The following is a 24208-nucleotide window of genomic DNA, read 5'->3' as shown; positions in this document are numbered from 1 at the left end:
TTTAATAATATTTAAATGTATTTACCGAATTAACTTAAATATTTAACTTATAATTCTGTTATGTGATTATCATCTAAATTATTCTCAGTGTCTCCTTATCTCTTATATGCAGACAGTGTGTGTGTGTGTGTCTGTGTGTGTGCGTATGTGATGGCTTGTCATATTAAGCGTTTATCCTCTGCCGTGTTGAGAGGAGTGTCGTTACTGTCAGTGTTTTGACAGGAAATCTTTCATCTGTTTGCTTTAACTAATGAACTCTCATCATCCTGTCGTTAAACTCTACACATGATGTCATTTCCCTCACGCTGCAGTTTTGCAACGTCACAAGAAAAAATAGTGGATTTCAAGCTTGAAAACTAAAGACACAAAACTAGTCTAAACTCCATTGTGCTGCAGTTTCCACACCATTAAACTTCACAACCACGTCTGCAGATGAGCTCCAAAATATACAGCGTTTACAACAGAAACACTCATTCAGTCCAGCACAAAGCTGACCATTTCTTCCAGCTCTGTGAATTTCTCATGAATGAGCTCGTCTGAATCTCTCTCTCTCTCTCTCTCTCTCTCACACACACACACACACGCACACACCATTCCATAGACCTCCACTGTTTTCAAATATATCTAGTTATAAGTACTATAACCTAACAAACACACTAACTCTAAAAGAAAACTTTCTGCATTTTTGCAAAACAACAACAATAACAAAAAACTGAAAACAAAACAAAAACTTAAAAAAATAAGGATATTCCCCACATTTTTTGGGGATTTTTATTTTTTTTTCAGATTATTTATTGGTACAAATATGTCCCCAGAATAAAGTTAAGTAGGGAAATCATTAAATGAATATATTTTAATTTAATATTATTGTTTAATTCATATTATTAATTATTAATATTATTTTGAAAAGTGATGTTTTTCTTAGTATTTCATCATTTTTCAGCACAAATATCTAAACATTGTTAACTCAAAATACATTTAATTGAGATGCAAATCATTCAAGTCTTGTTTTCTGAGAAACTGATTAAAATTAAAATATCTGTCAAAGGGGTCAGAAAAATCTATTTAATTACCAGGGAAAACAAGTTGGCAGATATATGTTCTTGTTCTTAGCATGAACTCAGCTAATTTTGAAAAAATATGATTTACATCAAATAAATGTATCTTAATCTAAGAATGTACTGAGAAAAGGAAAACTAAGGAATAAAAAAATAGACTGATGAAAACAAAAACTAAAATGCACAAACTTAAATAATGCATTTAATTAAGAATGAAATAATGTATTGATTAAAATATATAAAAATTATGGTTATAAATTAAACTTATGAATTATAAATATTAAATGCAAAATGTCAATAACATATTTGGAATTTATTATTTGTATTACATAACTTTAAACATAACAATACTAGAAATTGAACTACTAGTATAATACAAGAATGTATACTTCTAGACATTAGAAACTAAACCTAAACCAAATGAAAACAATGAAAACATAAATAAATGCAAAACTATATAACCAAACAGAATTATATGATGCATATGCAAGTATATTTATATAAATTATATGTATAAGTATATGTATCACAATTTAAGAATATTTAGATATTTCAACTAGAAAACAAAAACTACTGAGGAAGAAAATCAGTTTGTGTTTAAAGCCATTAAATACTTATAAACAAACACCTGTGATGCACGTTCTATATTAATGTAAACAAATGAAAATAATAAATGAAATATGTTCACATTTAATTTTTTTTTTCCAATTTTTTTAAAATTAATGAATGCAACTATTTATTGTTGTCTTTTACTATATTGCTGTTGCTGCCGTTTAATAATAAAAGCATTACAGTGATTTTTACATCAATTAAAGGGGTCATATGAAGCGATTTAAAATTTTCCTAAAAACTAGTCTCAAACCCAAAGAGATATTCTTTATAAAAGTTAAGACTTGTCCACGCCCTCCTAAAACGGCTCATTCAAACGCGTCCCCACATGTCTATGTCACGGTGTGGGGAGATTTGCAAAACACCGCCCAAACGTATACGCAATGAAAGAAGGCGGGACTTTTATTCTTGCTGTATTGTTGTTGCTGCTGCCGGCACCATGTCGTGGAGACACTGTGTTTCGTTGTGAAAGCGAAACTACTTTGTTTGGGCTTCCAAAAGAGAATACAACTAGAAGTCAGTGGTTAAGTTGTATTTACAACACTGTTCCAGAACAGTTCAACACAAATATTGGAGTGTGTGCAGCGCATTTTAACGGAGGACTATTTCCTGAACCTGGGAGAGAGTAGCCTGCCAGCTGCTCAAAGACTGTTTCTATAAAGTGGGGCAATTCCAACTGTGCAAGGACAGTCTGGCACTTCTGACTCACAGCCTGTAAGTATGTTTTCATATTTAAAGAATTTCCCACTGACTATTCAACCACAAGTTTTGAGCTGTGTAGAGTAGCACTTGTTGTTTGTCGTTTCAAGGGAATCCAGCGGATCATTAACACCATGCAGAGGATCATTGGCTGTCCTCTCTGAAGGACCTTTACAACTCCCGCTGCCTCAGCAGAGCTCAGAACATTGAAAAAGACCACTCTCACCCTGGTTCCCACCTGTTTAACCTGCTGCCCTCTGGCAGGTGCTACAGGTGCATCATATCACGGACAAACAGACTCAAGGACATCTTCTTCCCCAGAGCTATAATCACACTGAACACACATGCAGTGAACACTGACATGCACTGACCCCCCCTCCCATCTTACTCAGTGCAATATGTGAATTATATGTGTATCATATTTCTGTGCAATCTCCATTTTTTTTTTCTTAGTGCAATGTTTTTCTATATCTTTATTCCTTCAGTGCAGTGCAGCATTATATTCCAGTGCAATATCTTCACTTTTTAGTGCAATGTTTTTATACCCCCATTCCTTCAGTGCACTGTGTAATACTTGTAATATTGTGTAATAGTTTTACTCAGAGCCAGAAGTCTACCTCATATCAGTGCTATAATCATTTTAACAAGCTGTTACTTACTATTCATTTATTTTTATATACAAGCAATTCTTTCTATTTTCATTCTCTTTATTCTCTTGTCTTAGCTTAAATATTTTAATTGTACATCTCTTTGTATCATGTATATTTCTTTTTAGTTTCTTTTGTCTATTATGTACCACGCACCTTACGCAGAAGCTCTGCAATTTCATTGTATCTTGTGTACAATGACAATAAAGCATTCTAATTCTAATTCTCCAATCAGAAATGCAGACATGGTAATGTTTACGAGTCACGTTGCATCGCGCCGTGTAAACATTACCAAAGACATCATGAGTCATTATAATCAGTAATTATGTCCCCACTGGATGCAACAAATGCCTCGTTTATAATGGGTTTTATTGTTTTAGTCTCGTCGTGCCGGGACACGGCATCACAATACGGTAAGGGGCGTAACATTTCCGTCACACGCTTGAGGTATTCGGCCAATCACAACGCACTGGATAGCTGGCCAATCAGAGCACGCCTCGCTTCTCAGAATGATGAGCTTTGTAAAATTGACGTGTTTCAGAAAGGCGGAGCATAGAGGAGCAACAATAATAAATAATGTGTTTTTTTAACCTTAAACCACATGAACACATTGCATTACACCAAATACACAAAATAATGTTCTTTTTAGCAACATCATATGACCTCTTTAAGGGGGTTTTAGGCACCAAACATGACTTGCCCAGAAACCCTGTGAACAAAGCCTCACCTGTGACCAGGCTCCGGTCCTCCACTGGGCCGGGCAAGCGCTGGTGTTACAGGCTCTGCGGGTCTCAGGACGCTCCTCGCTGCAGTATTTGGTGTGAACGGGTCTGTTGGTGCCGTTCTGGAGCGGCTGCATGCACTGGACCACACGAGACTGATATCCCAGCTTCCCGCAGGATTTACTGCACGGACCCCACTCCTCCACCACCCACCTGCACTCAAACGCACACCTCGTTAGGCTTCATTCGGGTCTCAGGAAGGCATATGACGGTGTCAGATTTTCATGTTGCGATTAATTGCTAATGCATTTATTGCAGTAAACAGTATTATCGCGATATTGAAATTTAGTTGTAAAATTGTGTCGTAATACAGTATTTTCCTTTTTCTTGTAACAAAAAGAACTGAACATTGAAATACAATAAAGCAACACACAAAAATATTTATACAGTAAAAAAAAAATTCCCACAGACTGAAGTGCAAAAGAATTATAAAGACCAATAGGTATCACTTTACAATAAGATCTCATTAGTTAACCTTAGTTAATGCATTAACATTAATAATGAGCAATAGCTATATTTGCTACAGAAGTTATTATTCTTTGTTAAAGAATACAACTGTTAGTTCATGTTAGCTCGAGTATGTTAGCTTAAATAACAGAGTTGCAACTTTTGATTTGAACTAGTGCGGTCAAACGATTAATCACATCCAAAATAAAAGTTTTTGTTTACATAATATATGAGTGTGTACTGTGTATATTTATTATGTATATATAAATACAAAAGATGCATGTATATTTTTAAGTAAAATATGTTATGTTTATATATTAAATGTATTTATATATAATATTAAATATAATAATATAAATACATAAATGTATATACATGTAAATATTTTCTAAATATATACTGTATGTGTGTGTATTTATATATACATAATAATATAAATGTGTACTGTGTTTAATTATTATGTAAACAAAAACTTTAATTTTGGATGCGATTAATCATGATTAAATACTGTGTTATTAAATACTGAAATTACCTAAGATTAATGAATGTTATGAAGAATTTTTTGTTGGTAGTTTATGTTAACTAATGAATTAACTAATATTAACTAACAGAGCCTTAATGTAAAGTGTGACCGAACAATAAAGAATCAAAACATTTTCAAACAATGTTGTTGTCCAGATTAAAATGTGAAAAAGTTTGAAAATAAATAGCCTATTAAGTATTTAAGTAGGCTATTCAGTGCTGTGATGAACACCATAGCGAATACAAAAATCTGAACGGCTATTTAAATAATTTAAATACTTTTCAGAAAGTAGTGCAGCTGCTTTGTTTCCGTGGTAACAGCTGCATTTCTGCTGTTTAGCGCCATCTGCTGTCAGAGAGTGAATGTGCGCTTTCATTCAGCGCGTCTCCTTCACTCGTTCTGCCATGCGCTTCTCATCGTGCTTGTTTACATCAGATGAGATTTGATGCAGCATACAGCGGTGTTGTGCATTGTGACCAGCTGATGAGAAAAGTATTCTTAAAATGCATTCAAAAATCGGAATAATCTGAAATAAATAATTATTTACGGCATTTTGAAGTGCCCACGATAACAATATCGTGATATGATCGTGATATATCGCATTACTGAAAACTGGTCTAGTCTCAGGTGACTCTTAATGCTGGTGCGGGACTCACGTGGGCTGGCTGCAGCTGTTGGTGTTGCAGCGTTTCCGGATGGGTTTGGGCTTTTTACTGATCTCGCAGAAGTTCCTGTGAACCAAACGCCCGTCGCTCTTCCTCCGACAGCCGTATTTAGTGTACTGGACACCTGAGGAACTCGTGTGCGTTAGTACTTACAAAGTGCATTCATACACTATTGGTAAAATGTTTGGAATAATTATGATTTTTAATGTTTTTAAAGAAGTATCTTTTGCTCACCCAGATGCATTTATTTTATCAAAAATACAGTAAAAATTATGAAAGCTTGTTTCCGCCATGGAATAAAAATGGTAAATTGCGACTTTCTGACTTTTTTTCCTTACGAGTTTACATCTCAAATTTCTGACTTTTTTCTTGCAATTGGGAGTTTTCAACTTGTAATTCTGACTTTTTCTTGCAATTGAGACTTTACATTTTTAAGTTCAGACTTTTTTCTCGCAATTGCGAGTTTACAACTTGTAATTCTGATTGTATATACTTGCAATTGTAAGTTTACCTCACAAAGTTAGAACATTTTTCTCATAATTTTGAGTTTATGTCTCGGAATTCTGACTCTTTTCTCGCAATTGCGAGTTTAAATCACAAAGTTAGGACATTTTTCTCGTAATTGTGAGTTTACATCTAGAAGTTTGGACTTTTTAATCGCAATTGCTGAGTTTAGTTTAACTTTATTGTCCATTCTGCTTGTCACAGAGCAGAAATTTGTCTTTGACACTGGTGACATAAATACAACCACATTAATACTTAAAAGCACAGCACACATTAATAACACAAACAAAATTACAAAAATTTAAACAATTAAAAAAAAAAACATCTCGAAGTTAGGACATTTTTCTCACAATTGCGTGTTTAGATCTTCAAGTGCTGACTTTTCTTTTCAATTGTTTCTTTTTCCACTGCGGAATAAAAAATAGTGCAACTTTTTTCTCATAATTGAAAATTCAGCTTTGCATCACAGGAATAAATTACATTTAAAAATCTGTTCAAATAGAAAACAGTTGCTTTAATTTTACTGTATTTTTAATCAAATAAATGCAGCCTCAGTAAGCATAAGAAACTTCTTTAAGCATAAGAAATCGTAATTATTCCAAACTTTTGTAATAAATCTCAGATGGTGTTGAATGGCACACCTCCACCGCAGGGTTTGGAGCACTGCGACCAGCTCTTCAGTGCCCACTCGTACGTGTCCAGTTCGGCCAGCAGCACGTTGTTGTTGGTGATGACCGGCAGAAGATCTTCATGAATGATGTATTTGTAGCTCAAACTGATCTTGGTGTCCTCGGCCTGCGGAACGACCTGTTCAGAGCGACAAACTCAAACTCAACACCTGCAGCATCGACTCAATCAAACTCCATCCGCGTTACGCCGCTCTTACCAGCACCACGATGCCTTCGTGCAGCGGCCCGACGGTCTTCAGCGATTCTTTGCTGTTTGCCACCGAATATTCCCACTCCAGGCCGTTCTCAATAAAAGTCTTGGACGTGATTTCTTCTCCCTTGGCGTTCAAGATGAAACTCCCAGTGACCTGATTTTTAACGGCTGAGGAACACATGCACGGACAGAAGAGAAAGGAACATCTTTAGAGGAATATTATGGGTTCAATACGACTTAAACTCTATTAACAGCATCTGTGGGATTCTGTTTATTAACAGAGAAAATTATTTTAACAGAGAAGGGCTGAAGATGAAACATTGTGTAGTATATACTAGTATATATAGTATGCAACATTACATCATCTCTGTTTAAAATTATAATATTTACTTATAATATTTTATGATACCGCTACAGTTTTTTAATATTTTGAATTAATTTTTATATTTTCAGTTTTTATTGTATTTTTTTTAAATATTACTATATAGTTTTCATTTGTTTATATTTCAGTTTTAGTAATTTTCTGATACTGTGCAGTTTTTAAAAACAGCAAGCATTATAGAATGATAAACGCTTCAAACTGTAGTATGCTACAGTATATCACATATTTATCTTCTATTTTAAATGTTTAATTAAATTTTGTTTAAAAATATCTATTATCCAATATTAGTTATATCTTATATTAGTTTTTGTTCATATTTTAAATTTTACAGTTCTAGTTCAAGTTTTAGTAATTTTTAGTAATGTTTTTTGCTTTTTATTAGTTTTTTTATACTTTTATTTTGTTTCAAGTAATTTTTATTTCAGTATTAGTAATTTAGTACTTCAATTTAAACTAATTTTATTTCAGTAAGTTGTTAAGGTAACATTTCTAAATTTTATTTAGATTTTATCTAATATGCATATTTTGTTATTTCAGTTTTATTTTTAATTTCACTTCATTTATTCATAAACCACAGTTTTGGTTTTAGTTAACAACACTGCTCTATACCACACTATAAGTCTATATACTACAAAGTACACAAATAGTATGCTATTCTGAACACAGACAACATCAACCCATGTGCATACTGTCTTTCTTACAAATAAAAGAAAGAAATACAAACATAACCATTAGAACAAACTGCTTAAGCCAAGCTGGGAGATGCTGGGGACACATGGCACACAAAGCATGATGGGAAGGCAGTAATTGGTCTCAATAGGATGCATGGCTGCCCTGGGTTTGTGCCGCTGGAGAAAAGCATGGATTTCTACTGAAAGATGCACAGGTACAAACTCACCAATTACATGAGGAGACGTTTCATTCTCCTCGATCACAATGTGCCGAGCGCCAGCAGGAATATCAAACATCTTCAGCAAACCTAACAGACAGAGCGAGAGCTCAAGTCATCACGTTTGACAAGAAACAAGCCAATATTTCACTCAGATTTCATGCAAAGATTATAAATTGTATTTTGCTTAAAGCAAATGAGGCATATTTAGCACTAATGAAGTTATTTGCATAATAATAAAACACATTTTACCACACAAATTCTCACTACTGTGCCAAAAAGATCTATCTCATTATTCTGATTTTAAAGTGAAATTGCTTTCGTGAGATTCATCCAGACATGAAAATATGAAGATGCTGTGGAGATTCAGAGGTTCAGAGGTATTTCTTTTGGCCCGAGGCACTTTACATGTTTGACAAGAAACAATTCGATAGATGAACCTCACGTAGAAAAGGTCCTGCTTATATTTCATCACAAAATCACACATTACTTTTTGTCTAAAGCAAATGAAGCCTATTTTAGCACTAAAGAAGTAATCTTCACAAAAATAAACACATTTTACAACAAATTTTCATTACTTTGACAGAAACAAAAAAATCACATTATTTAGATGTCTTTGGAGTTAAATATGAACTATTTTTATTTTTTCCCTTTTTTATTATTTATTTTTTTAATATTTTGATTTAATTTTAAATTATTTCAGTTTTTTGTAATTTTAGTATTCCGTTTAAACTCATTTTATTTTTCATTTTAATTTTTTTATTTTTTCATTATTTATTTTATGCATTGTATTTTATAATCATTTTCTATTCTTGACTGTTTTAAATTCATTTTAAATACATTTTTATATGTTTGTTTTTAATTGTTGTGATGATTATTATTAATTTTTTTAATTCCTTGTTTTTATTGCTGTGATGATTATTATTTTTAATGACTATTTCACTTCCTTTTATGTAAAGCACTTTGAATTACCACTGTGTATGAAATGTGCTATATAAATAAACTTGCCTTGCCTTTTTTTTGTTTTCAAACTAATACTTATACTTTATTTTTCAGTTTTAACAAAAATGCTTTTTAATAATTTTGTAAACATATTTTACTTCAGTTAGATACCATGACAACATTTAAATTTGTATTTAGTCAAATTTTTGACCTAATATTTATATTACTTTATTTAGTATTATCTAAATTTCATTTCATTTATTTATTTATAAAGAACATTTCACTATACGGTATTAATGAAATTTATTAATGAATTAATGAAAATGTTTTAATAGTTATACTATAAAGTCTATATACTACAAAATGCACAAATAGTAGGAGTTTGTTTTACTGTGGTAAAATAAAACTCTTTGTACTTCACATTTTCTCTGATAAATCAGGCTCTCAGCAGGAGCTGAACATCAGCTCAGAGATTCAAAACAAAAAGAGAAAGAAAGTGAAGTGAAATATGAATTGGACTTGTGTTTGTCTCGAGGCGTGTGTTTTTTGAGCCAAAGGGAAAGATTGAAGTAAACGCTACTGTCGTAAATAATGAAACGTGTTTTCGTCAGGCTCGTCTGGATGTGTTTGCTCTCTGTGTGAGTTTGTACCTGTCTTCTTCGGGGTTTTGGTGAGCGTGAGTTTGACGGTTCGGCAGTGTGAATTGTCTCCCTCACAGACACCACATTTATCCTCCTGTTTGTACGATCCCACCTCCTTATCGCAGCCGACGTTCTGATCAGAAGAGACAGACAGGAGAGATTCATTCATTCATACTTAAACAGGTCAGACACACTGAAGAGAAGGCGTGCTCAATCAATACTGTGTCTCTGAGGTCAGTTTGTGTTTGAATCACTGCAACTACATTTATTTGTAAAGTTCGTTTCAACAAACTTCTTCAAAACACATTCACAGACTTGTTGCAGTCATATATTCAACAAGTTTTGAAAGTTTAGGGTCAGTAAGATTTTTATTTTATGACAGATAGAAATACTTTCATTCATCAAGAATGCATTAAATTGCTCAAAAGTGACAGTAAAGACATTGATAATATTACAAAAGATTTCTATTTGAAATAAATGCTGTTCTATTCATCGAAGGATCCTAAACAATAAAATGTATCATGGTTTCCACAAAAATATTGAGCAGAGCTAATTCTCTAAACTAAAGGTCCTTGCACACTGAGTCCGAAATTTTTGTATGCACTGTAAAAAAAATTCCGTAAAATTTATGGTAAAAAAACGGCAATTGCCGGAATTCTACCGTAAAAAATACGGTAGCAACATTTTAGGTTTTACGGTTTTAACTTAAATTTACAGGTATATACCGTAATTTCATTAACTGAGATAATGTTAATATACCAACCTATTGAAGTACTGAAATCTGTTTTGTACCTTTGTATTACAATGATGACCACCAAAAGCAGGTGGTGATGAGAAAGTCACATGATGAACCAAAGCCCATCACAAGCAGCTTTTAAATAATAACATATATAGAAGGTGCACAGTGTCATTCACACAAGCACTAAACACCATCATGGTGAGACTCATTAAACTGAAATATGCAATAAACATTCATTTAACAACATTAGATGTAACATACAACCCTAATAAAAATAACTGATAAGAAAAAACTAAGAAGAAACATAGTTATTTCAAAGAAAAAATATCAAATTCAAACAAAATTTGAAATGCAACGCAGGGAATTCTGGGAACGTCAATTTACGTTTTTTTTCCTTGTAAATTTTACCTTCTTTTTCACTTCCAAAAATTGTATTTCACTGTAAAATTGTCTGAAATGTCTATTACAGTTTTTCACCGTATATATTAGGGGAACTTACCGTTAACCATTTAACAGGTTTTTACTGTAGCATTTTCACAGTTTTTTACCGTTAATATCACGGTCATTTTTTACAGTGTGCGTTTTTTCTTTTTTTTTTGTATTCGCCATCCTTTCCTGTCAAAATGCTTGCTATGGGTGCGAAAACGCAGAAAATTTAACCTGGTCCAAATTTTTTTTATGGTGGACGAAAGTATTTAGTATTTCGGACTCAGTGTGCAAAGACCTTAACTCTTAGAGTAGACTGTTTGGTTAGGTTTAGGGTTAGTAGGATAAGTTTACATACACTTGAAATAAAGTGTTAGAAGATATTAAGTAGACAGTCTACTAATTCTATAATGAATGCTAGTTGATATGTAGTTGCAAAGTTACTCACTGTTAGTAGAATGTCTAAAGTGGACTATTGAAATAAAGTGTTACCGCATATTAGAATGATTTCTGAAGGATCATGTGACACTGAAGACTGGAGTAATGATGCTGAAAATTCAGCTGCGCATCACAGCAATCAAATACAATTGAACAGATATTCACATAGAAAACAGCTGTTTCAAATTGTAAAAATATTTGACAATTTTACTGTATTTTTGTTAAAATAAATGGGGCCTTAGTGAGCACAAGAGACTATTATATATGCATGCAGTATATGTTGTTTTATATAAAATAAAATATATTTATTTATTTATTTGGATCAATAATATATTTATGTAAGTTATATAAATAATAATATATTTAATAAGTTATATTTAACGTCCTAAACAGATGCAATGATTTAAAAGAACCAGTATTAGCGAATGAATCAGATATCAGTATTGTGTTTATGTGCTTGATACGATTCTCACCAGACACTCTCCTCGAGCGCAGACGCTGAACGGATCCGTGTAACTGCAGCGTGTCCCATCATGCATCACCTGGTTCATGAAGACGACTTCGCCCGTCTCTTTAGAGCGACAGCTCAACTCACACTTATGAGCCTCTGAAATACACAAACAGCCACGAGACGTCAACATCTCGCCCTTAAAGTTCACAAAAAAAGTCCTGTGTAGATCTATTAGCAGAGAATATCAAAGGGCTCATCTCTTCATATGAAGGCCAACAGTCTTCAGCTTACATAACAGTGACTGTGAGTGCAGATGAGCTGCAGACATGAACTAAAAGACCGGAGTCATTTCATATAGTCTGTATCTGTAATTAAAGTCCTGCTGTGAGTAGAAATGTCTGCTAAATGACCACCTACTCACTGTCAAGAGTTCACAGCTCATGAAATGCAGATGAGACATGTACAAAAGAGAAATGTGTCTCAAGGTGAGCCATGACTCATATCAATATGCTAAAGAGAAGCACAATGAGAGTCAGCCGCGTTGAATAGTGAGACGTGACCATAATTAATGCCTTCACAGTATATCGATGTATATGTGGATGTATGGAGCATTTTTTCTTCATGTTTCTCTGCTTCTTGGTCTGTCTTTCTCACAGGCTCCTTATTTTCTCTATCTGGTTTCTGCCAGGAACATTGTGTTCCCGCGTCCCACTCAGTGTCTTGTGTATGTGGTGAATTCAGTGGTTTTAGGGTCACAGTGAGTCCTGCTCTTTCAGAGAGATTTAATTCATCACCAGGCATCAGAAGCAGAAATGAACCGGGCAGCAAAAGTGACAGAAATACCCCAGACATTTTAAAAATAACATCAGAGCGAAACAGATGTTTTTGTTACAATTTTACACTAGCCTTCAAACGTTTGGGGTCAGTAAGTTGTTTTAAAGAAAAAAAAAAGTCCCTTAAGTCTCTTATGCTTGTCAAGGCTGCATTTAATTGATCAAAAATACAGTAAAAATGTTAAATATTATTACAATTTAAAACAGCTGTTTTCTATGTGAATATCTGTTGAACTGTAATTTATTTCTGTGACGCAGCTGTATTTTCAGCATCATTACTGCAGTCTTCAGCGTCACATGATCTTCAGAAATCATTCTAATATGCTGATTTGCTGCTCAAGAAACATTTCTGATTATTATCAACATTGAAAACAGTTGTTCTGCCCAATATTTTTGTGGAAACTGTGATAGATTTAGTTTTCAGGATTCACAGATTAATAGAATGTAAAAAAAAAAAAAAACAGCATTTATTTCAAATAGAATCTTTTAAATTATAAATGTCTTTTAATGCATCCTTGATGAATAAAAGTAACACTGTAATTTGACCCCAAACATTTAATTGGTGGAGGTATTTTGTACAATTCTGTTCAAATATCACCACAAACCACCATGGTTCAAGCAACATACTTTTTGATTTTTTAAGGTTAGAAAAATAAAGCTAAAATGCTCCAGAACAGGGTTTCCAAACTGTGGTTTGTGAATTGATGAAAAGCTGATAATGTAAATGAAAATGTAATGTTCTAATTAAAATAAATAATTAAAAAATTAAAGCAATTGAAATAAAGGCCTAAAAGAAATAATTATTTTATTTTTATAATATGTTCAATTTTATAATATTTTAATAATTGAATAATATTTCATAATTTAATGATTGAATATTATAATACTTTAATATAAAATAATTGAATAATTGAATAATTATAATATTATTATAATATTATTTTATAATATTTGAATATTTTATTTGTTTACCTGCACCTCATGTGACCGTTAACTGACAGCAGAAACATATACAAAATACAATGTTGATAAAATAGCAAAATATTAACTAATTTCAATTACTTCAAGATATTCGGCTGACAAAAATGTTTGGGAATCCCAGTTCCAGGAAATCAATTCCAGAATGAAAATATAAATATATTAATATATAAAGTGAAAAAAATGGATTTAGCTGCATTTCTCTCACCATCAGGGTGTTCATACGGCAGCCACGTGTGTTTTATGTTATTGTGGTATTTGTTGCTGCGCTGGACGCACTGCTGCGCTCTGAAGTCCTCGTATGGGCCGGAACAGTCCTCTGTATTACAGACCTGATAATCGAACGTGGACCCTGGACAATCACGGCCTCCATACGCAGGTCTGCAGAGACAGAGAGGAAATGAATAACAGAGCAGTTTCACTCATTCATGTGCTGGTGTAAACAGGTTTGTAACGCACACAGGGTTGTTGCACTGGCGACTGCGGGACCGAACGCCTCCTCCGCAGGTACGAGAACATGAGCCGAACTTTCCCCAGGAACTCCAGCCTCCGTCGTGACCGTAGGGCTCATGAGACGACCTCCAGATGCAGTGGCCTTTAAAACACCACTGCAACACACGCATTTACTAGTATCACTAACCCACAATCATTACTATACATGAACACTGTGTCCTAAACATATCACCATATTCGTAGCCATATAAGAGATTAAAATATCAATAGTTATTGTTCAATTGTGTAATTAAAACGTCTATGACCATTGTTCAATTATGACATTAAAATATCAAAGGCTATTGTTCAATTGTGTAATTAAAATATCAAAGGCTATTTTTCAATTAATCTTAAAATATTAATGGCTATTGTTCAATTATGAGATTAAAATATCCATGTTATTGTTCAATTTAGAGATTCAAATATCCATGTCATTGTTTAATTATGTAATTAAAATATCAAAGGCTATTTTTCAGGTAATCTTAAAATATTAATGGATATTGTTCAATTATAAGATTAAAATATCCATGGCTATTGCTTAATTTAGAGATTCAGATATCAATGTCATTGCTCAATTATGTAATTCAAATATCAATGGCTAATGTTCAATTCATCTTAAAATATTAATGGCTATTGTTCAATTATGAGATTAAAATACCAATGGCTATTGTTCAATTATGTAATTAAAATGTCAATGCTATTGTTAAATTAAGAGATTGAAATATCAATGTTATTGTTCAATTAAGAGATTTCAATATCGATGGCTAATTTTCAATTATGAGATTAAATATTGGTGGTTATTATTCAAGTAAGAGATAAATTATACATTTATTAAGAGATCAAATTTAAGTTGGTTTTGTTCTGAGCAACAGTAAGTAATTTGAAAATTAAAATATGATCAGTAGTCATGATCTGATGAAAGTCTGATGCTCGCAAACACGCCTGAGTAAGAAAGCAATTTATGGATTTAGATAATGGTTGGTTTTGATTCCAAGTACAAATAGCTGGCTGCCAAAGAGTCTAATGTGAGATTTTCCAAATGCTGATTTCTCCAAAGCAAGGTCATTTTGTTCTTGAGCCGACTGAATATACAAACATTTTATAAAGGTTGTGTGAAAAATGTGATATGCCAATTTCATTCAATTGTTTGGTGGTGTTGACAAGAATCAGTGCAGTTTCACCTTTCCCGGTGCACACTCCGTCCCGTCCACCGGCGGGCCCTTCTTGGTCTTACAGAAGTACTGATTGTCAGGATGGCTGCACCACAGCTGCTTACACGGGTCATACGTACGGAACTGGAGGAAGAGAGAGCGACAAACTCATGGAATCACATTTCATCAAAATGCAATAGGTTTCTCCACATTTAGCTCTGCAGATGCACATTAAACAAGCTCATGTTGCCCATCTCATCGTAAACTGCTTGAACTTGAGTCTATATTTACAGATCAGAGCTAAATATAGAGATAGAAAGATGCTTGAGGACTTACTGCGGTGCACATCTTATACCCCACACCGAAATCAAAGCGGCATTGCTCATCCATGGAGTAGTTTATCCCGGGAAGCTCTGTGAGTTTAGGCCATTTCAGCTCGAACGGATCATCCAGAAGACAGTCATATGAGCTGAAAGAAATACAGCGGTATCAGTGCTCTGCAGTGCAAGAAATTTAAATATAAATGGCAATTGTTCTATTAAGAGATTTAAATATGAATGGCTATTGTTCTATTAAGAGATTTAAATATCAGTGGCTTTTAAAATATTAATGGCTAATTTTCTATTGAGATTGAAATATCAATGGCTATTGTTCTATTAAGAGATTTAAATATCAGTGGCTTTTAAAATATTAATGGCTAATTTTCTATTGAGATTTATCAATGGCTATTGTTCTATTAAGAGATTGAAATATCAATGGCTTTTAAAATATTAATGGCTAATTTTCTATTGAGATTTAAATATCAATGGCAAGTGTTCTATTAAGATATTTAAATATCAATGGCTAATAAAATATGAATGGCCAATGTTCTATTAATAGATTTAAATATCAATGGATTTTAAAATATGAATGGCCATTGTTCTATTATGAGATTTAAATATCAATGTCTATTGTTCTATTAAGAGATTTAAATATGAATGGCTATTAAAATATCAATGGTTATTGTTAAATTATGAGATTTAAATATGAATGGCTAATAAAATATGAATGGCCAATGTTCTATTAAGAGATTTAAGTATCGATGGTTATTGTTCAATTATGAGATTTAAATATCAATAGCTATAAAAATATCAATGGCCATTGTTCAATTATGAGATTTAAATATCAATGGTTATTGTTTAATTAAGAGATTTAAAGTTTAATGACTATTGTTGTATTTAAATATTAACAGCTATTGTTCAATGAAATAATATTTTAATATTAGTGGAAATTGTTCTAATAAGAGATGACTTTCTTCTGTTGAACACAAAAGAAACAACATGAGGATGTGTAAAGGTTCACAGTGTCAGATTTAATGGCATTAATGTCATTTCTTTCTCTCTGGAGAGATTATGTTACTCGTTTTCACTCCATACTCATGCTTCATCTCCCAAATCCTCTTCAGCGATGGATACTGAGGATCAGAGCAGATGTAAGGAACAGTTTCTTACTGGATGTATCGGTTGAGCTCCTGTTTGCTGCAGCGGGACCAGTGGTAGCGGTGAAACGCGGCCTGGACCAGCGGAGCCATGATGCTGCCCATACTGGTCTCATCCGAGCAGCGGTTCCCCTGGCCATCATGCTCCATTCCCAGCCTGAAACATTCAACACAATCAGCAAACTGCTGGTCAGTTTCAGCAAACAGGGCGTCCTGTAATGTTGGGTAGAATCATATTAGTGAATCGGTTCATTTTGACTATATAATGACACACTGATTCGTTCCTGCACAGAATTTTCTGTGTAGCTTATTTGTAGTGTAAAATTTCTAGGAGTTGTTTATTACTATGTTTTTCAATTATTTTATTAGTTGCATTTAGCATTAATTTGTGATCAAATCAAATGCTGTCAGCTAAATTATACAACCATTGAAAAGTTTTTTGTTTGGGTAAGCTTTCAAGATTTTTCTCCTCTGTTCACCAAGGCTGCATTTATTAATGAAAAATACAGTAAAAACAGTTATATTGCGAAACAATTTAAAATAAATGTTTTCTATGTAAAAATACTGTAAAATGTGTTTTATTCCTGTGATGCAAAGTTGAATTTTTAGCATCATTACTCCAGTCTTTAGTCACATGATCCTTCAGAAATCATTCTAATATGCTGATAAAATGATTTGATGAACAGAAAGTTTAAAAGAACAATCAGTTTTAAGTAAAAATGTTTTGTAGCATTATAAACACCTTTACTGCTAATTTTAATCAATTGAATGAATCCTAAAAAAAAATGAACAGTAATGTTTATACTGTATTTTCTAATATTCTTATTATTCATTTGTGAGCATTATAAGAAAATAAAAAAGTTTTTGTCTTGATCTTCATTTACATCAAAATTTAATGCCGTTAATAAAACCTGAGCTCATCAATCCATCTTACTTTTAACCATGAGTCATATAGAAACACTCAATCAATTCATCATTTAAAACAACCTCTAGTCTCAACCTACTGTAGAGTTCTGTTCATTCAGTATCCTGATTTATTCAAAATACATCAGATTATGGAAGTCAAGTGGTTGTCTTACAGTGTTTATGTGACTCAAACCACTTCAAACTATACACAGCTTGATAAACTACAGTCTTAAAGCAGCTACTCAACATTCCCAGCAGCGCAGGAACATCCGACTATAAGGAGAGCGTTTCTGCAAGTACAGTCACGAGCGAGACTGACTGGATTCTGCTGACATCATGAATTCACTGTGAAACAAGAGCTTCCAGCTCATGTGACTGTTGTCAGTGTTCATAGAGACACAACAAACATTAAATCTGATGATGAATCACATTATGAGGAAACAGACCACAGTGAAGAACAGAAGATGATTCATGTCTGTTCTCCAAACTGGCTGAGCGGAGAGGAGTTACTTAAGACCTGGAATGAACCGGAAAATATAAAACATCTTGCAAAATGGCAAAAGGAGCCAGTTTTTCTCATGGCAGAGCTCTGTTCTACAGGGGGCGCTATTGAGCAGCATTCATCTCAGCAGTACATGTTCATACTATGTTCATGTCCTCCAGGGATGTTCCTTCTGATGTAATTACAGAGTGCATTCAACTAATTTTGATCATAATGCAATGGACATGCTATGCAATTTCTCATTTCTTTCTGCTTTTCATGCATATTTGGCATACAATAGATGCTTTTTGTATTTTATCATGCTCGTGCCACCACACTAAATGATGCCTCATAAACTAGCCGAATGAGTAGCTTTTTCCTGGCAGAGCTTTATCGCCATTCTTCACAAACAGCTGACAAAATGCATGCAAAACTAATCTGTGCAGGCAACATTTCACAATTGCAACTTAAAGAAATAATTAACCCCAAAATGAACATTTGCTGAAAATGTGGCCATTCAAGATTAGGATGAGTTTTTGTTTATCGGATTTGGAGAAATGTGTTTTTCCATCGCTTGTTCTGCAGTGAATGGGTGCCGTCAGAATGAGAGTCCAAACAGCTGATAAAAACATCACAATAATCCACACCACTCCAGTCCATCAGTTAACATCTGGAGAAGACAAAAGCTGAAACAAATCCAGCGTTAAGACATTTTTAACTTAAATACGAGTCTATGATCCATAATAATGCTTCCTCCAGTGAAAAAGTGGTCTGGACTGAATCAGGAGAGAAATCTGCACAGATCAAGCGTTATTATGGATTATGGACTCGTATTTAAGTTAAAAATGTCTTGATGGATTTGTTTCAGCTTTTGTCTTCTCCAGATGTTAACTGATGGACTGGAGTGGTGTGGATTGTGATGTTTTTATCAGCTGTTTGGACTCTCATTCTGACGGCACCCATTCACTGCAGAGCATCCATTGCTGAGACATTCCTCCAAATCTGATGAAGAAACAAACTCATCTACATCTCAGATGGCCTGAGGGTGAGCACATTTTTAGCCAATTAAAATTTTTGCTGAATTACACCAAATACAAACTTGCTTGTTGAATGACACTCAAGCAACTACTGTAAATGCATGCTAACGTGCTGTGCTTTACCTACACGATCTTAAACACTAATAGCAAGCTCACAGTCGGGACTGAAAAGCAGATGTAAACTTACACGTGTCCGGTTTCGTGCGCCACCACAAAGGCAGAGGAAAAGCCGTCTTCGTGGTTGAGTGTGCAGCTCCGCAGCGGGTGGCACATGCCCGTTACCGGGGCGTAACCTGGGTGACGGAGATCAAAGGGAAACGATGATGAACTGGAATGCGGGACATTCTAGAAGTCAGATCAGAGCCAGGTGAGTTTCATTTGGAAAGTCTAAGATTCCTTCCCGTTCAAAGAGTCGTGGGTCACTGTCAAATCAAACACATAACAGCACACACAACGTGGACACCCAACTCAATTTTTTGACACAATCACTTCACTGTTCCGTTAGCAACGGAATATCACGGAAACTTTAAATATGACTTTTCAAAAAAGAAGCCATTCTCTGATTTCCTTGCTATGCTGCTTTTTTCCAAAACCAAGTGAGCTGCTGTTTATTATAAACATACACCACCATTCAAAAGTATCTTCTAATACAGTAAAATACAGTAAAATTGTAAAATATTATTAGAATTTAAATGAACTGTTTTCAATGTGAATATATTGTAAACTGCAATTTATTTCTGTGATGCGCAGCTGAATTTTCATCATCATTACTCACAGATGAATAGAATGATCAAAAGAGCAGCATTTATTTCAAATAGAATTTTTTTAATTTATAAATGTCTTTTAATGCATCCTTGATGAATAAAAGTATTTATTTAAGTATTTATTTGTAATAGAAACCTTTTATAACATTATAAATATCTTTACTGTCACATTTGATCAATTTAATGCATCCTTGATTAATAAAAGTATTAATTTCCTTCAAATAAAAAACTTGAATGGTAATATATATTTCATTCATCATCATAAAATATAAATAAAAGTAATTGAAATTAACTTGAAAAAACTTAATATTAACATTGGTGCAATTAAAAAAACAAACAAACAAAAAAACAAATGAAGATCATTTTAAATGGAGAATAGAGTATGTTTTGCAAGAAAATTGTATTTCAGTCTTGCTTCACATTTTCACATTTAACTCAATTTCAAGTATTTGTGACATTTACTAGCGGTAAATGTGTTTTTACACCACTTATTTTTCCCATTTTGTTCTCTATATGTGCAACTTAGTTCATATTTTCACAAGTTCTCCACTATTGCCTCCATATAGAAGCGCAGAAGCGGCTGCAACCCGAAAAGCTTTCCCGATCAATCCCACAAAACTACTAGCCACGTTTCACAGGACACAGTATTCATACGACACACAAACACCACAAAAAGCACAACAAAGAGACCGACACTCGACCAAGAGATGTGCAGTGCTAGAGCTTTAGTTTAGCTGAGCTGCTCCAGAGGTTAAAGCCAGTCTGGGCTCTTTTTAATAAGACGTTCATGCTACTGAAATCACCGACAGTCTTTGGCATGCAGGTGAAAAGCAGAGGATGCAGATTATGAGAAGCTTATGAAGCGATTTAATGCCTGTTAAAGCATCAATAATAATTGGGCCGATCCAGCATCATTTGATTACATGTGTAATCCTAGTGATATTCCCGCTGCCCAGCAGCCATGTAGGTTTTATTGGATTTTTTACATAACCAGAATAACAACAACAAAATATCAAACACGTATTTAGCCAGCGAAGGGTTGCATAAGAAATCAAGCTGCTAGCTGAGCCGTTTATCTGTCCTCAGATAAATGTCCTCCAGGTGAATGCAGCTTTGCATTGCTCTGGAAAAGCGTTGTTGTCAAGCGACAGCGTCTGGCAGCAATGCTGTAATCACAGGGTATTAGATGACATTAATCCAGGATATCGAAACTGATATTAAAGCGCCGCTGCATGAAGACGATTCACACAGGACAGTACTGGTTTCTCTACGTATTTGTCCTTTAACAAACATAAACTTGTTGTCATAAACAAAAAAAATATACAAACAAAAACCCAGAACCTTGTACAGCATGTCAGGAAGAAACTTAAATATTTTTTGCAAGTGTTTCCAGAATTCATCAAGCTATTTTAATTTCTAGGGAATAAAAGCTGAATGAAAAATTATATATTTTTAAAATGAGACATATTTTATTATAAATATATATATTATAAATTATATATATATATATATGTTTATTGCAAGAAAATAATGAAATATAGACACATACATATATAATATATACAAATATATATAATATATACATTTAAATATATATAAAATGTAAAATATACACACACACACTGTATATTATATTTAACATATAATTAGTTATTTTATTTTATAACAAATATATCAAATTTTAACTATATTATATTTATTTAAAATATTAAATGGCATAATATTATTATAATATATATTATATACGCTACAAAATAACATTTAAACCCAAACAAGAAAATACATTTTATATATTATATATCATTTTTATTGTTAGAAAATACTGAAAAATACACAAATCATGATTTTAAACCATTTTAAATATTTTTTTTAACCATTTAAATTTTTCATAACAAAGCTCATATAAAATAAATGTAAAAAAAACAACAAAAAAAAACATAACATTAAGTTTGATGCCCTGCGGTGGATGAGCAACATCTGAAGCCGAAGCGCCTCCTCCTTTCACTGACACTTTATTGAAAAAGAACAGTGATTTGACAGCTATAAACCGGGTTCCCCTGATCTTTTTCCAAATCACTAGCGCTGTTAAAAACACAGGAACCGCTGAATCAGGGCCTTCCAGTTATTGCAGGCTTCAGGTGCTGGCCGTTTCCCAAACTCCTTCAGTTATGAGCATTACTGTAAGCATGCGTCTATATTTGGGCTCTGAATGAGGGTTAAAGCTTGGGACTGGAGTGTGATGTTTGCCCTCGGGGTAAAAGGTTGCCGTTCTGCGATGTTATGAGCACAACAGAGGCCGTGGCGTAGCAACAGCAGACGTGCCAAACACAAAACAGGTATTACTCACTGTCCTCAAAAATCACACGAGGATCACGAAACCTAAACACACATTCATCCGAAACGAGTCCCTAAACTTCAAAAAGACTGACTGACAGGAGCACGACTGAGTGAGAGTCAAACACAGGACACCAATAATATAGTCAGTGTGTGCATGTCACTGCATTAGAACAAGATATTAATTCAAGAGTCATGTATTGTAAAGAAAGATGCACAAACACAATTTAGAAGCATGAAGGACGTTTGTTGGGTTTGAAAACCTAAAAGAGCAGATGTCGTGTTGAAGACGTGTGTTGAATCATGTTAATGTGATTCTCTACATCTATTAAAATCACTGATTCAAACACAGAGACTTCAACAATCATGAAGAACAGTGAAGTTAGTGAAGAGAACAGATCTGGCAGCATCTAATATTTTGCATCTAATGCAATGACATTTACACACTTAAAAGAATGATAAAAGTCAAGCTGTACTTTAGTATTTGACATTTTGTTTTAATTTACTCTACAGAAACCTGTGTTGACATTTATTATTATTATTCCAAAAAAATATTGTTACACGAAACAAAACAAATGTTAAATGAAACTTTAATTTCAACTGGTTGCCAAGGCAACATTGCTCATTTTCATTTAGTTTAACTTAAAATACTAAAATAACTAAATACTAAAGTAAATAAGCTAAAACTATTCAATTAAAAATTTATTTTAAAATTATATAGACATATTTAAAAATTAAATACTAATACTAAAAAACTAAAAATCATTAAAACTTAAAGTAAAATTAAATAAAAACAGAATATGGTAAATATAAAAAGAATCAAATTCAAAATATTAACAAAAATACATTTACTTTTTTTTTTTTTTTTTTGGTGCTGCTGTATTTTAAGCAAGACATACTTTAATATTTGACATTTCATTTTAATCTACAAGTTACATAAATAAAATTAAATAACAGTTACTTGAAAATGAACACTAAGACTTACAATCAAAACAAAACATGAAAATAAAATCTAATTCAAAATATTAACAAAAACTATAATAATATATCAATGATACTAAAATGACACTGCCTCACACCGATCAAACTCTCCATCTGTTTTTGAAATTTGAAATTAAACACAAATTTCCAGGAAATCCACTTTTTTCCATTTGTTTATAATTTGAATGCCATCACGTTTACATGAAGTTAACACATCTTTGTGAAATAGCAGTTTAATGTAATTCAAACATATTTGATCAGTTATGGATCTTAGTCATAGACTCAATATATTTAATGTGATGTGAATGAAAACGAGGCTGTGACAGACAGATGTACAGTCAGTCTATTTTGTCTCATTTTTGTGTTTTCTGCTTATTATTATTATTTTTTTGTATGCATTTTCAGTGTTTCATCAACTGATTAACACCAAATCAGACAACAGCACAACACTTTGCACAGACAGTAAACCTGTCCCTCACCGACTTGTTTTTATTTCGCCATCTACTGTATTTGACTAAGATGCCAGTTATTCAACTACAACCACTACTACTACTAAAGATGTTTAATCTAATAAATTTAAGAGGATATTACCCAAAAAATGAAAATTCTGTCATCATATGCTCACCCTCAGCTGACGGTAGCCATTGACTTCCGCAGTATGGAAATAAATACTATGGAAGTCAATGGCTACCATCAATTGTTTGGATACTAAGATTGCTTAAAATATCTTCTTTTGTGTTCAACAGAAGAAAGAAACTCATACAGGTAGAGGATGAGCAAATGATGACAGTCCCTTTTAATAGCATGCATGCAAGAATTACTTCAACTTTGTGAAACACAATAATAGTTCAAATTGGTCAATTTCATCAAACTACCTAGAAAGGAAACTTTTTAACCAAAAAACTAGGTAGATTAGTATTGTTGAGTGCACAGCTACTAATAAAGATGTCTTCTTTTCCTCTACATGCCAAAAACTCTCCTTCGGTCAAAGAGTATTTTTGGTTGCTACAGGTTGGCACCGATGCCCAGTTTACATGGTCTGGAATCAGA

General features: G+C 33.2%; 1 protein-coding gene across 2 annotated transcripts in view; it reads right to left on the bottom strand.

Moving 5' to 3' along the window:
- Window positions 1-24208, bottom strand: part of LOC131550871 (A disintegrin and metalloproteinase with thrombospondin motifs 14) — a 62189-nt gene that overhangs the window by 3943 nt on the left and 34038 nt on the right. For both annotated transcript variants that reach the window (XM_058793346.1, XM_058793347.1), the window contains exons 7-19: window positions 19267-19372; window positions 16669-16812; window positions 15515-15647; window positions 15209-15322; window positions 13995-14143; window positions 13744-13916; window positions 11747-11880; window positions 9680-9803; window positions 8097-8177; window positions 6821-6984; window positions 6576-6741; window positions 5422-5554; window positions 3741-3948 (exon numbers count right to left, since the gene is read on the bottom strand). In XM_058793346.1, the coding sequence (XP_058649329.1) occupies window positions 3741-3948; window positions 5422-5554; window positions 6576-6741; window positions 6821-6984; window positions 8097-8177; window positions 9680-9803; window positions 11747-11880; window positions 13744-13916; window positions 13995-14143; window positions 15209-15322; window positions 15515-15647; window positions 16669-16812; window positions 19267-19372 (1829 nt within the window). The remainder of the gene's footprint in view (window positions 1-3740; window positions 3949-5421; window positions 5555-6575; window positions 6742-6820; window positions 6985-8096; window positions 8178-9679; window positions 9804-11746; window positions 11881-13743; window positions 13917-13994; window positions 14144-15208; window positions 15323-15514; window positions 15648-16668; window positions 16813-19266; window positions 19373-24208) is intronic.

This window comes from Onychostoma macrolepis, chromosome 12 (assembly GCF_012432095.1).
Source record: "Onychostoma macrolepis isolate SWU-2019 chromosome 12, ASM1243209v1, whole genome shotgun sequence".
In the NCBI taxonomy this organism is placed as follows: Eukaryota; Metazoa; Chordata; class Actinopteri; order Cypriniformes; family Cyprinidae; genus Onychostoma; species Onychostoma macrolepis.
Note: the sequence above shows the minus strand (reverse complement) of the source record. Positions and strands in the feature narration are given on the sequence as shown.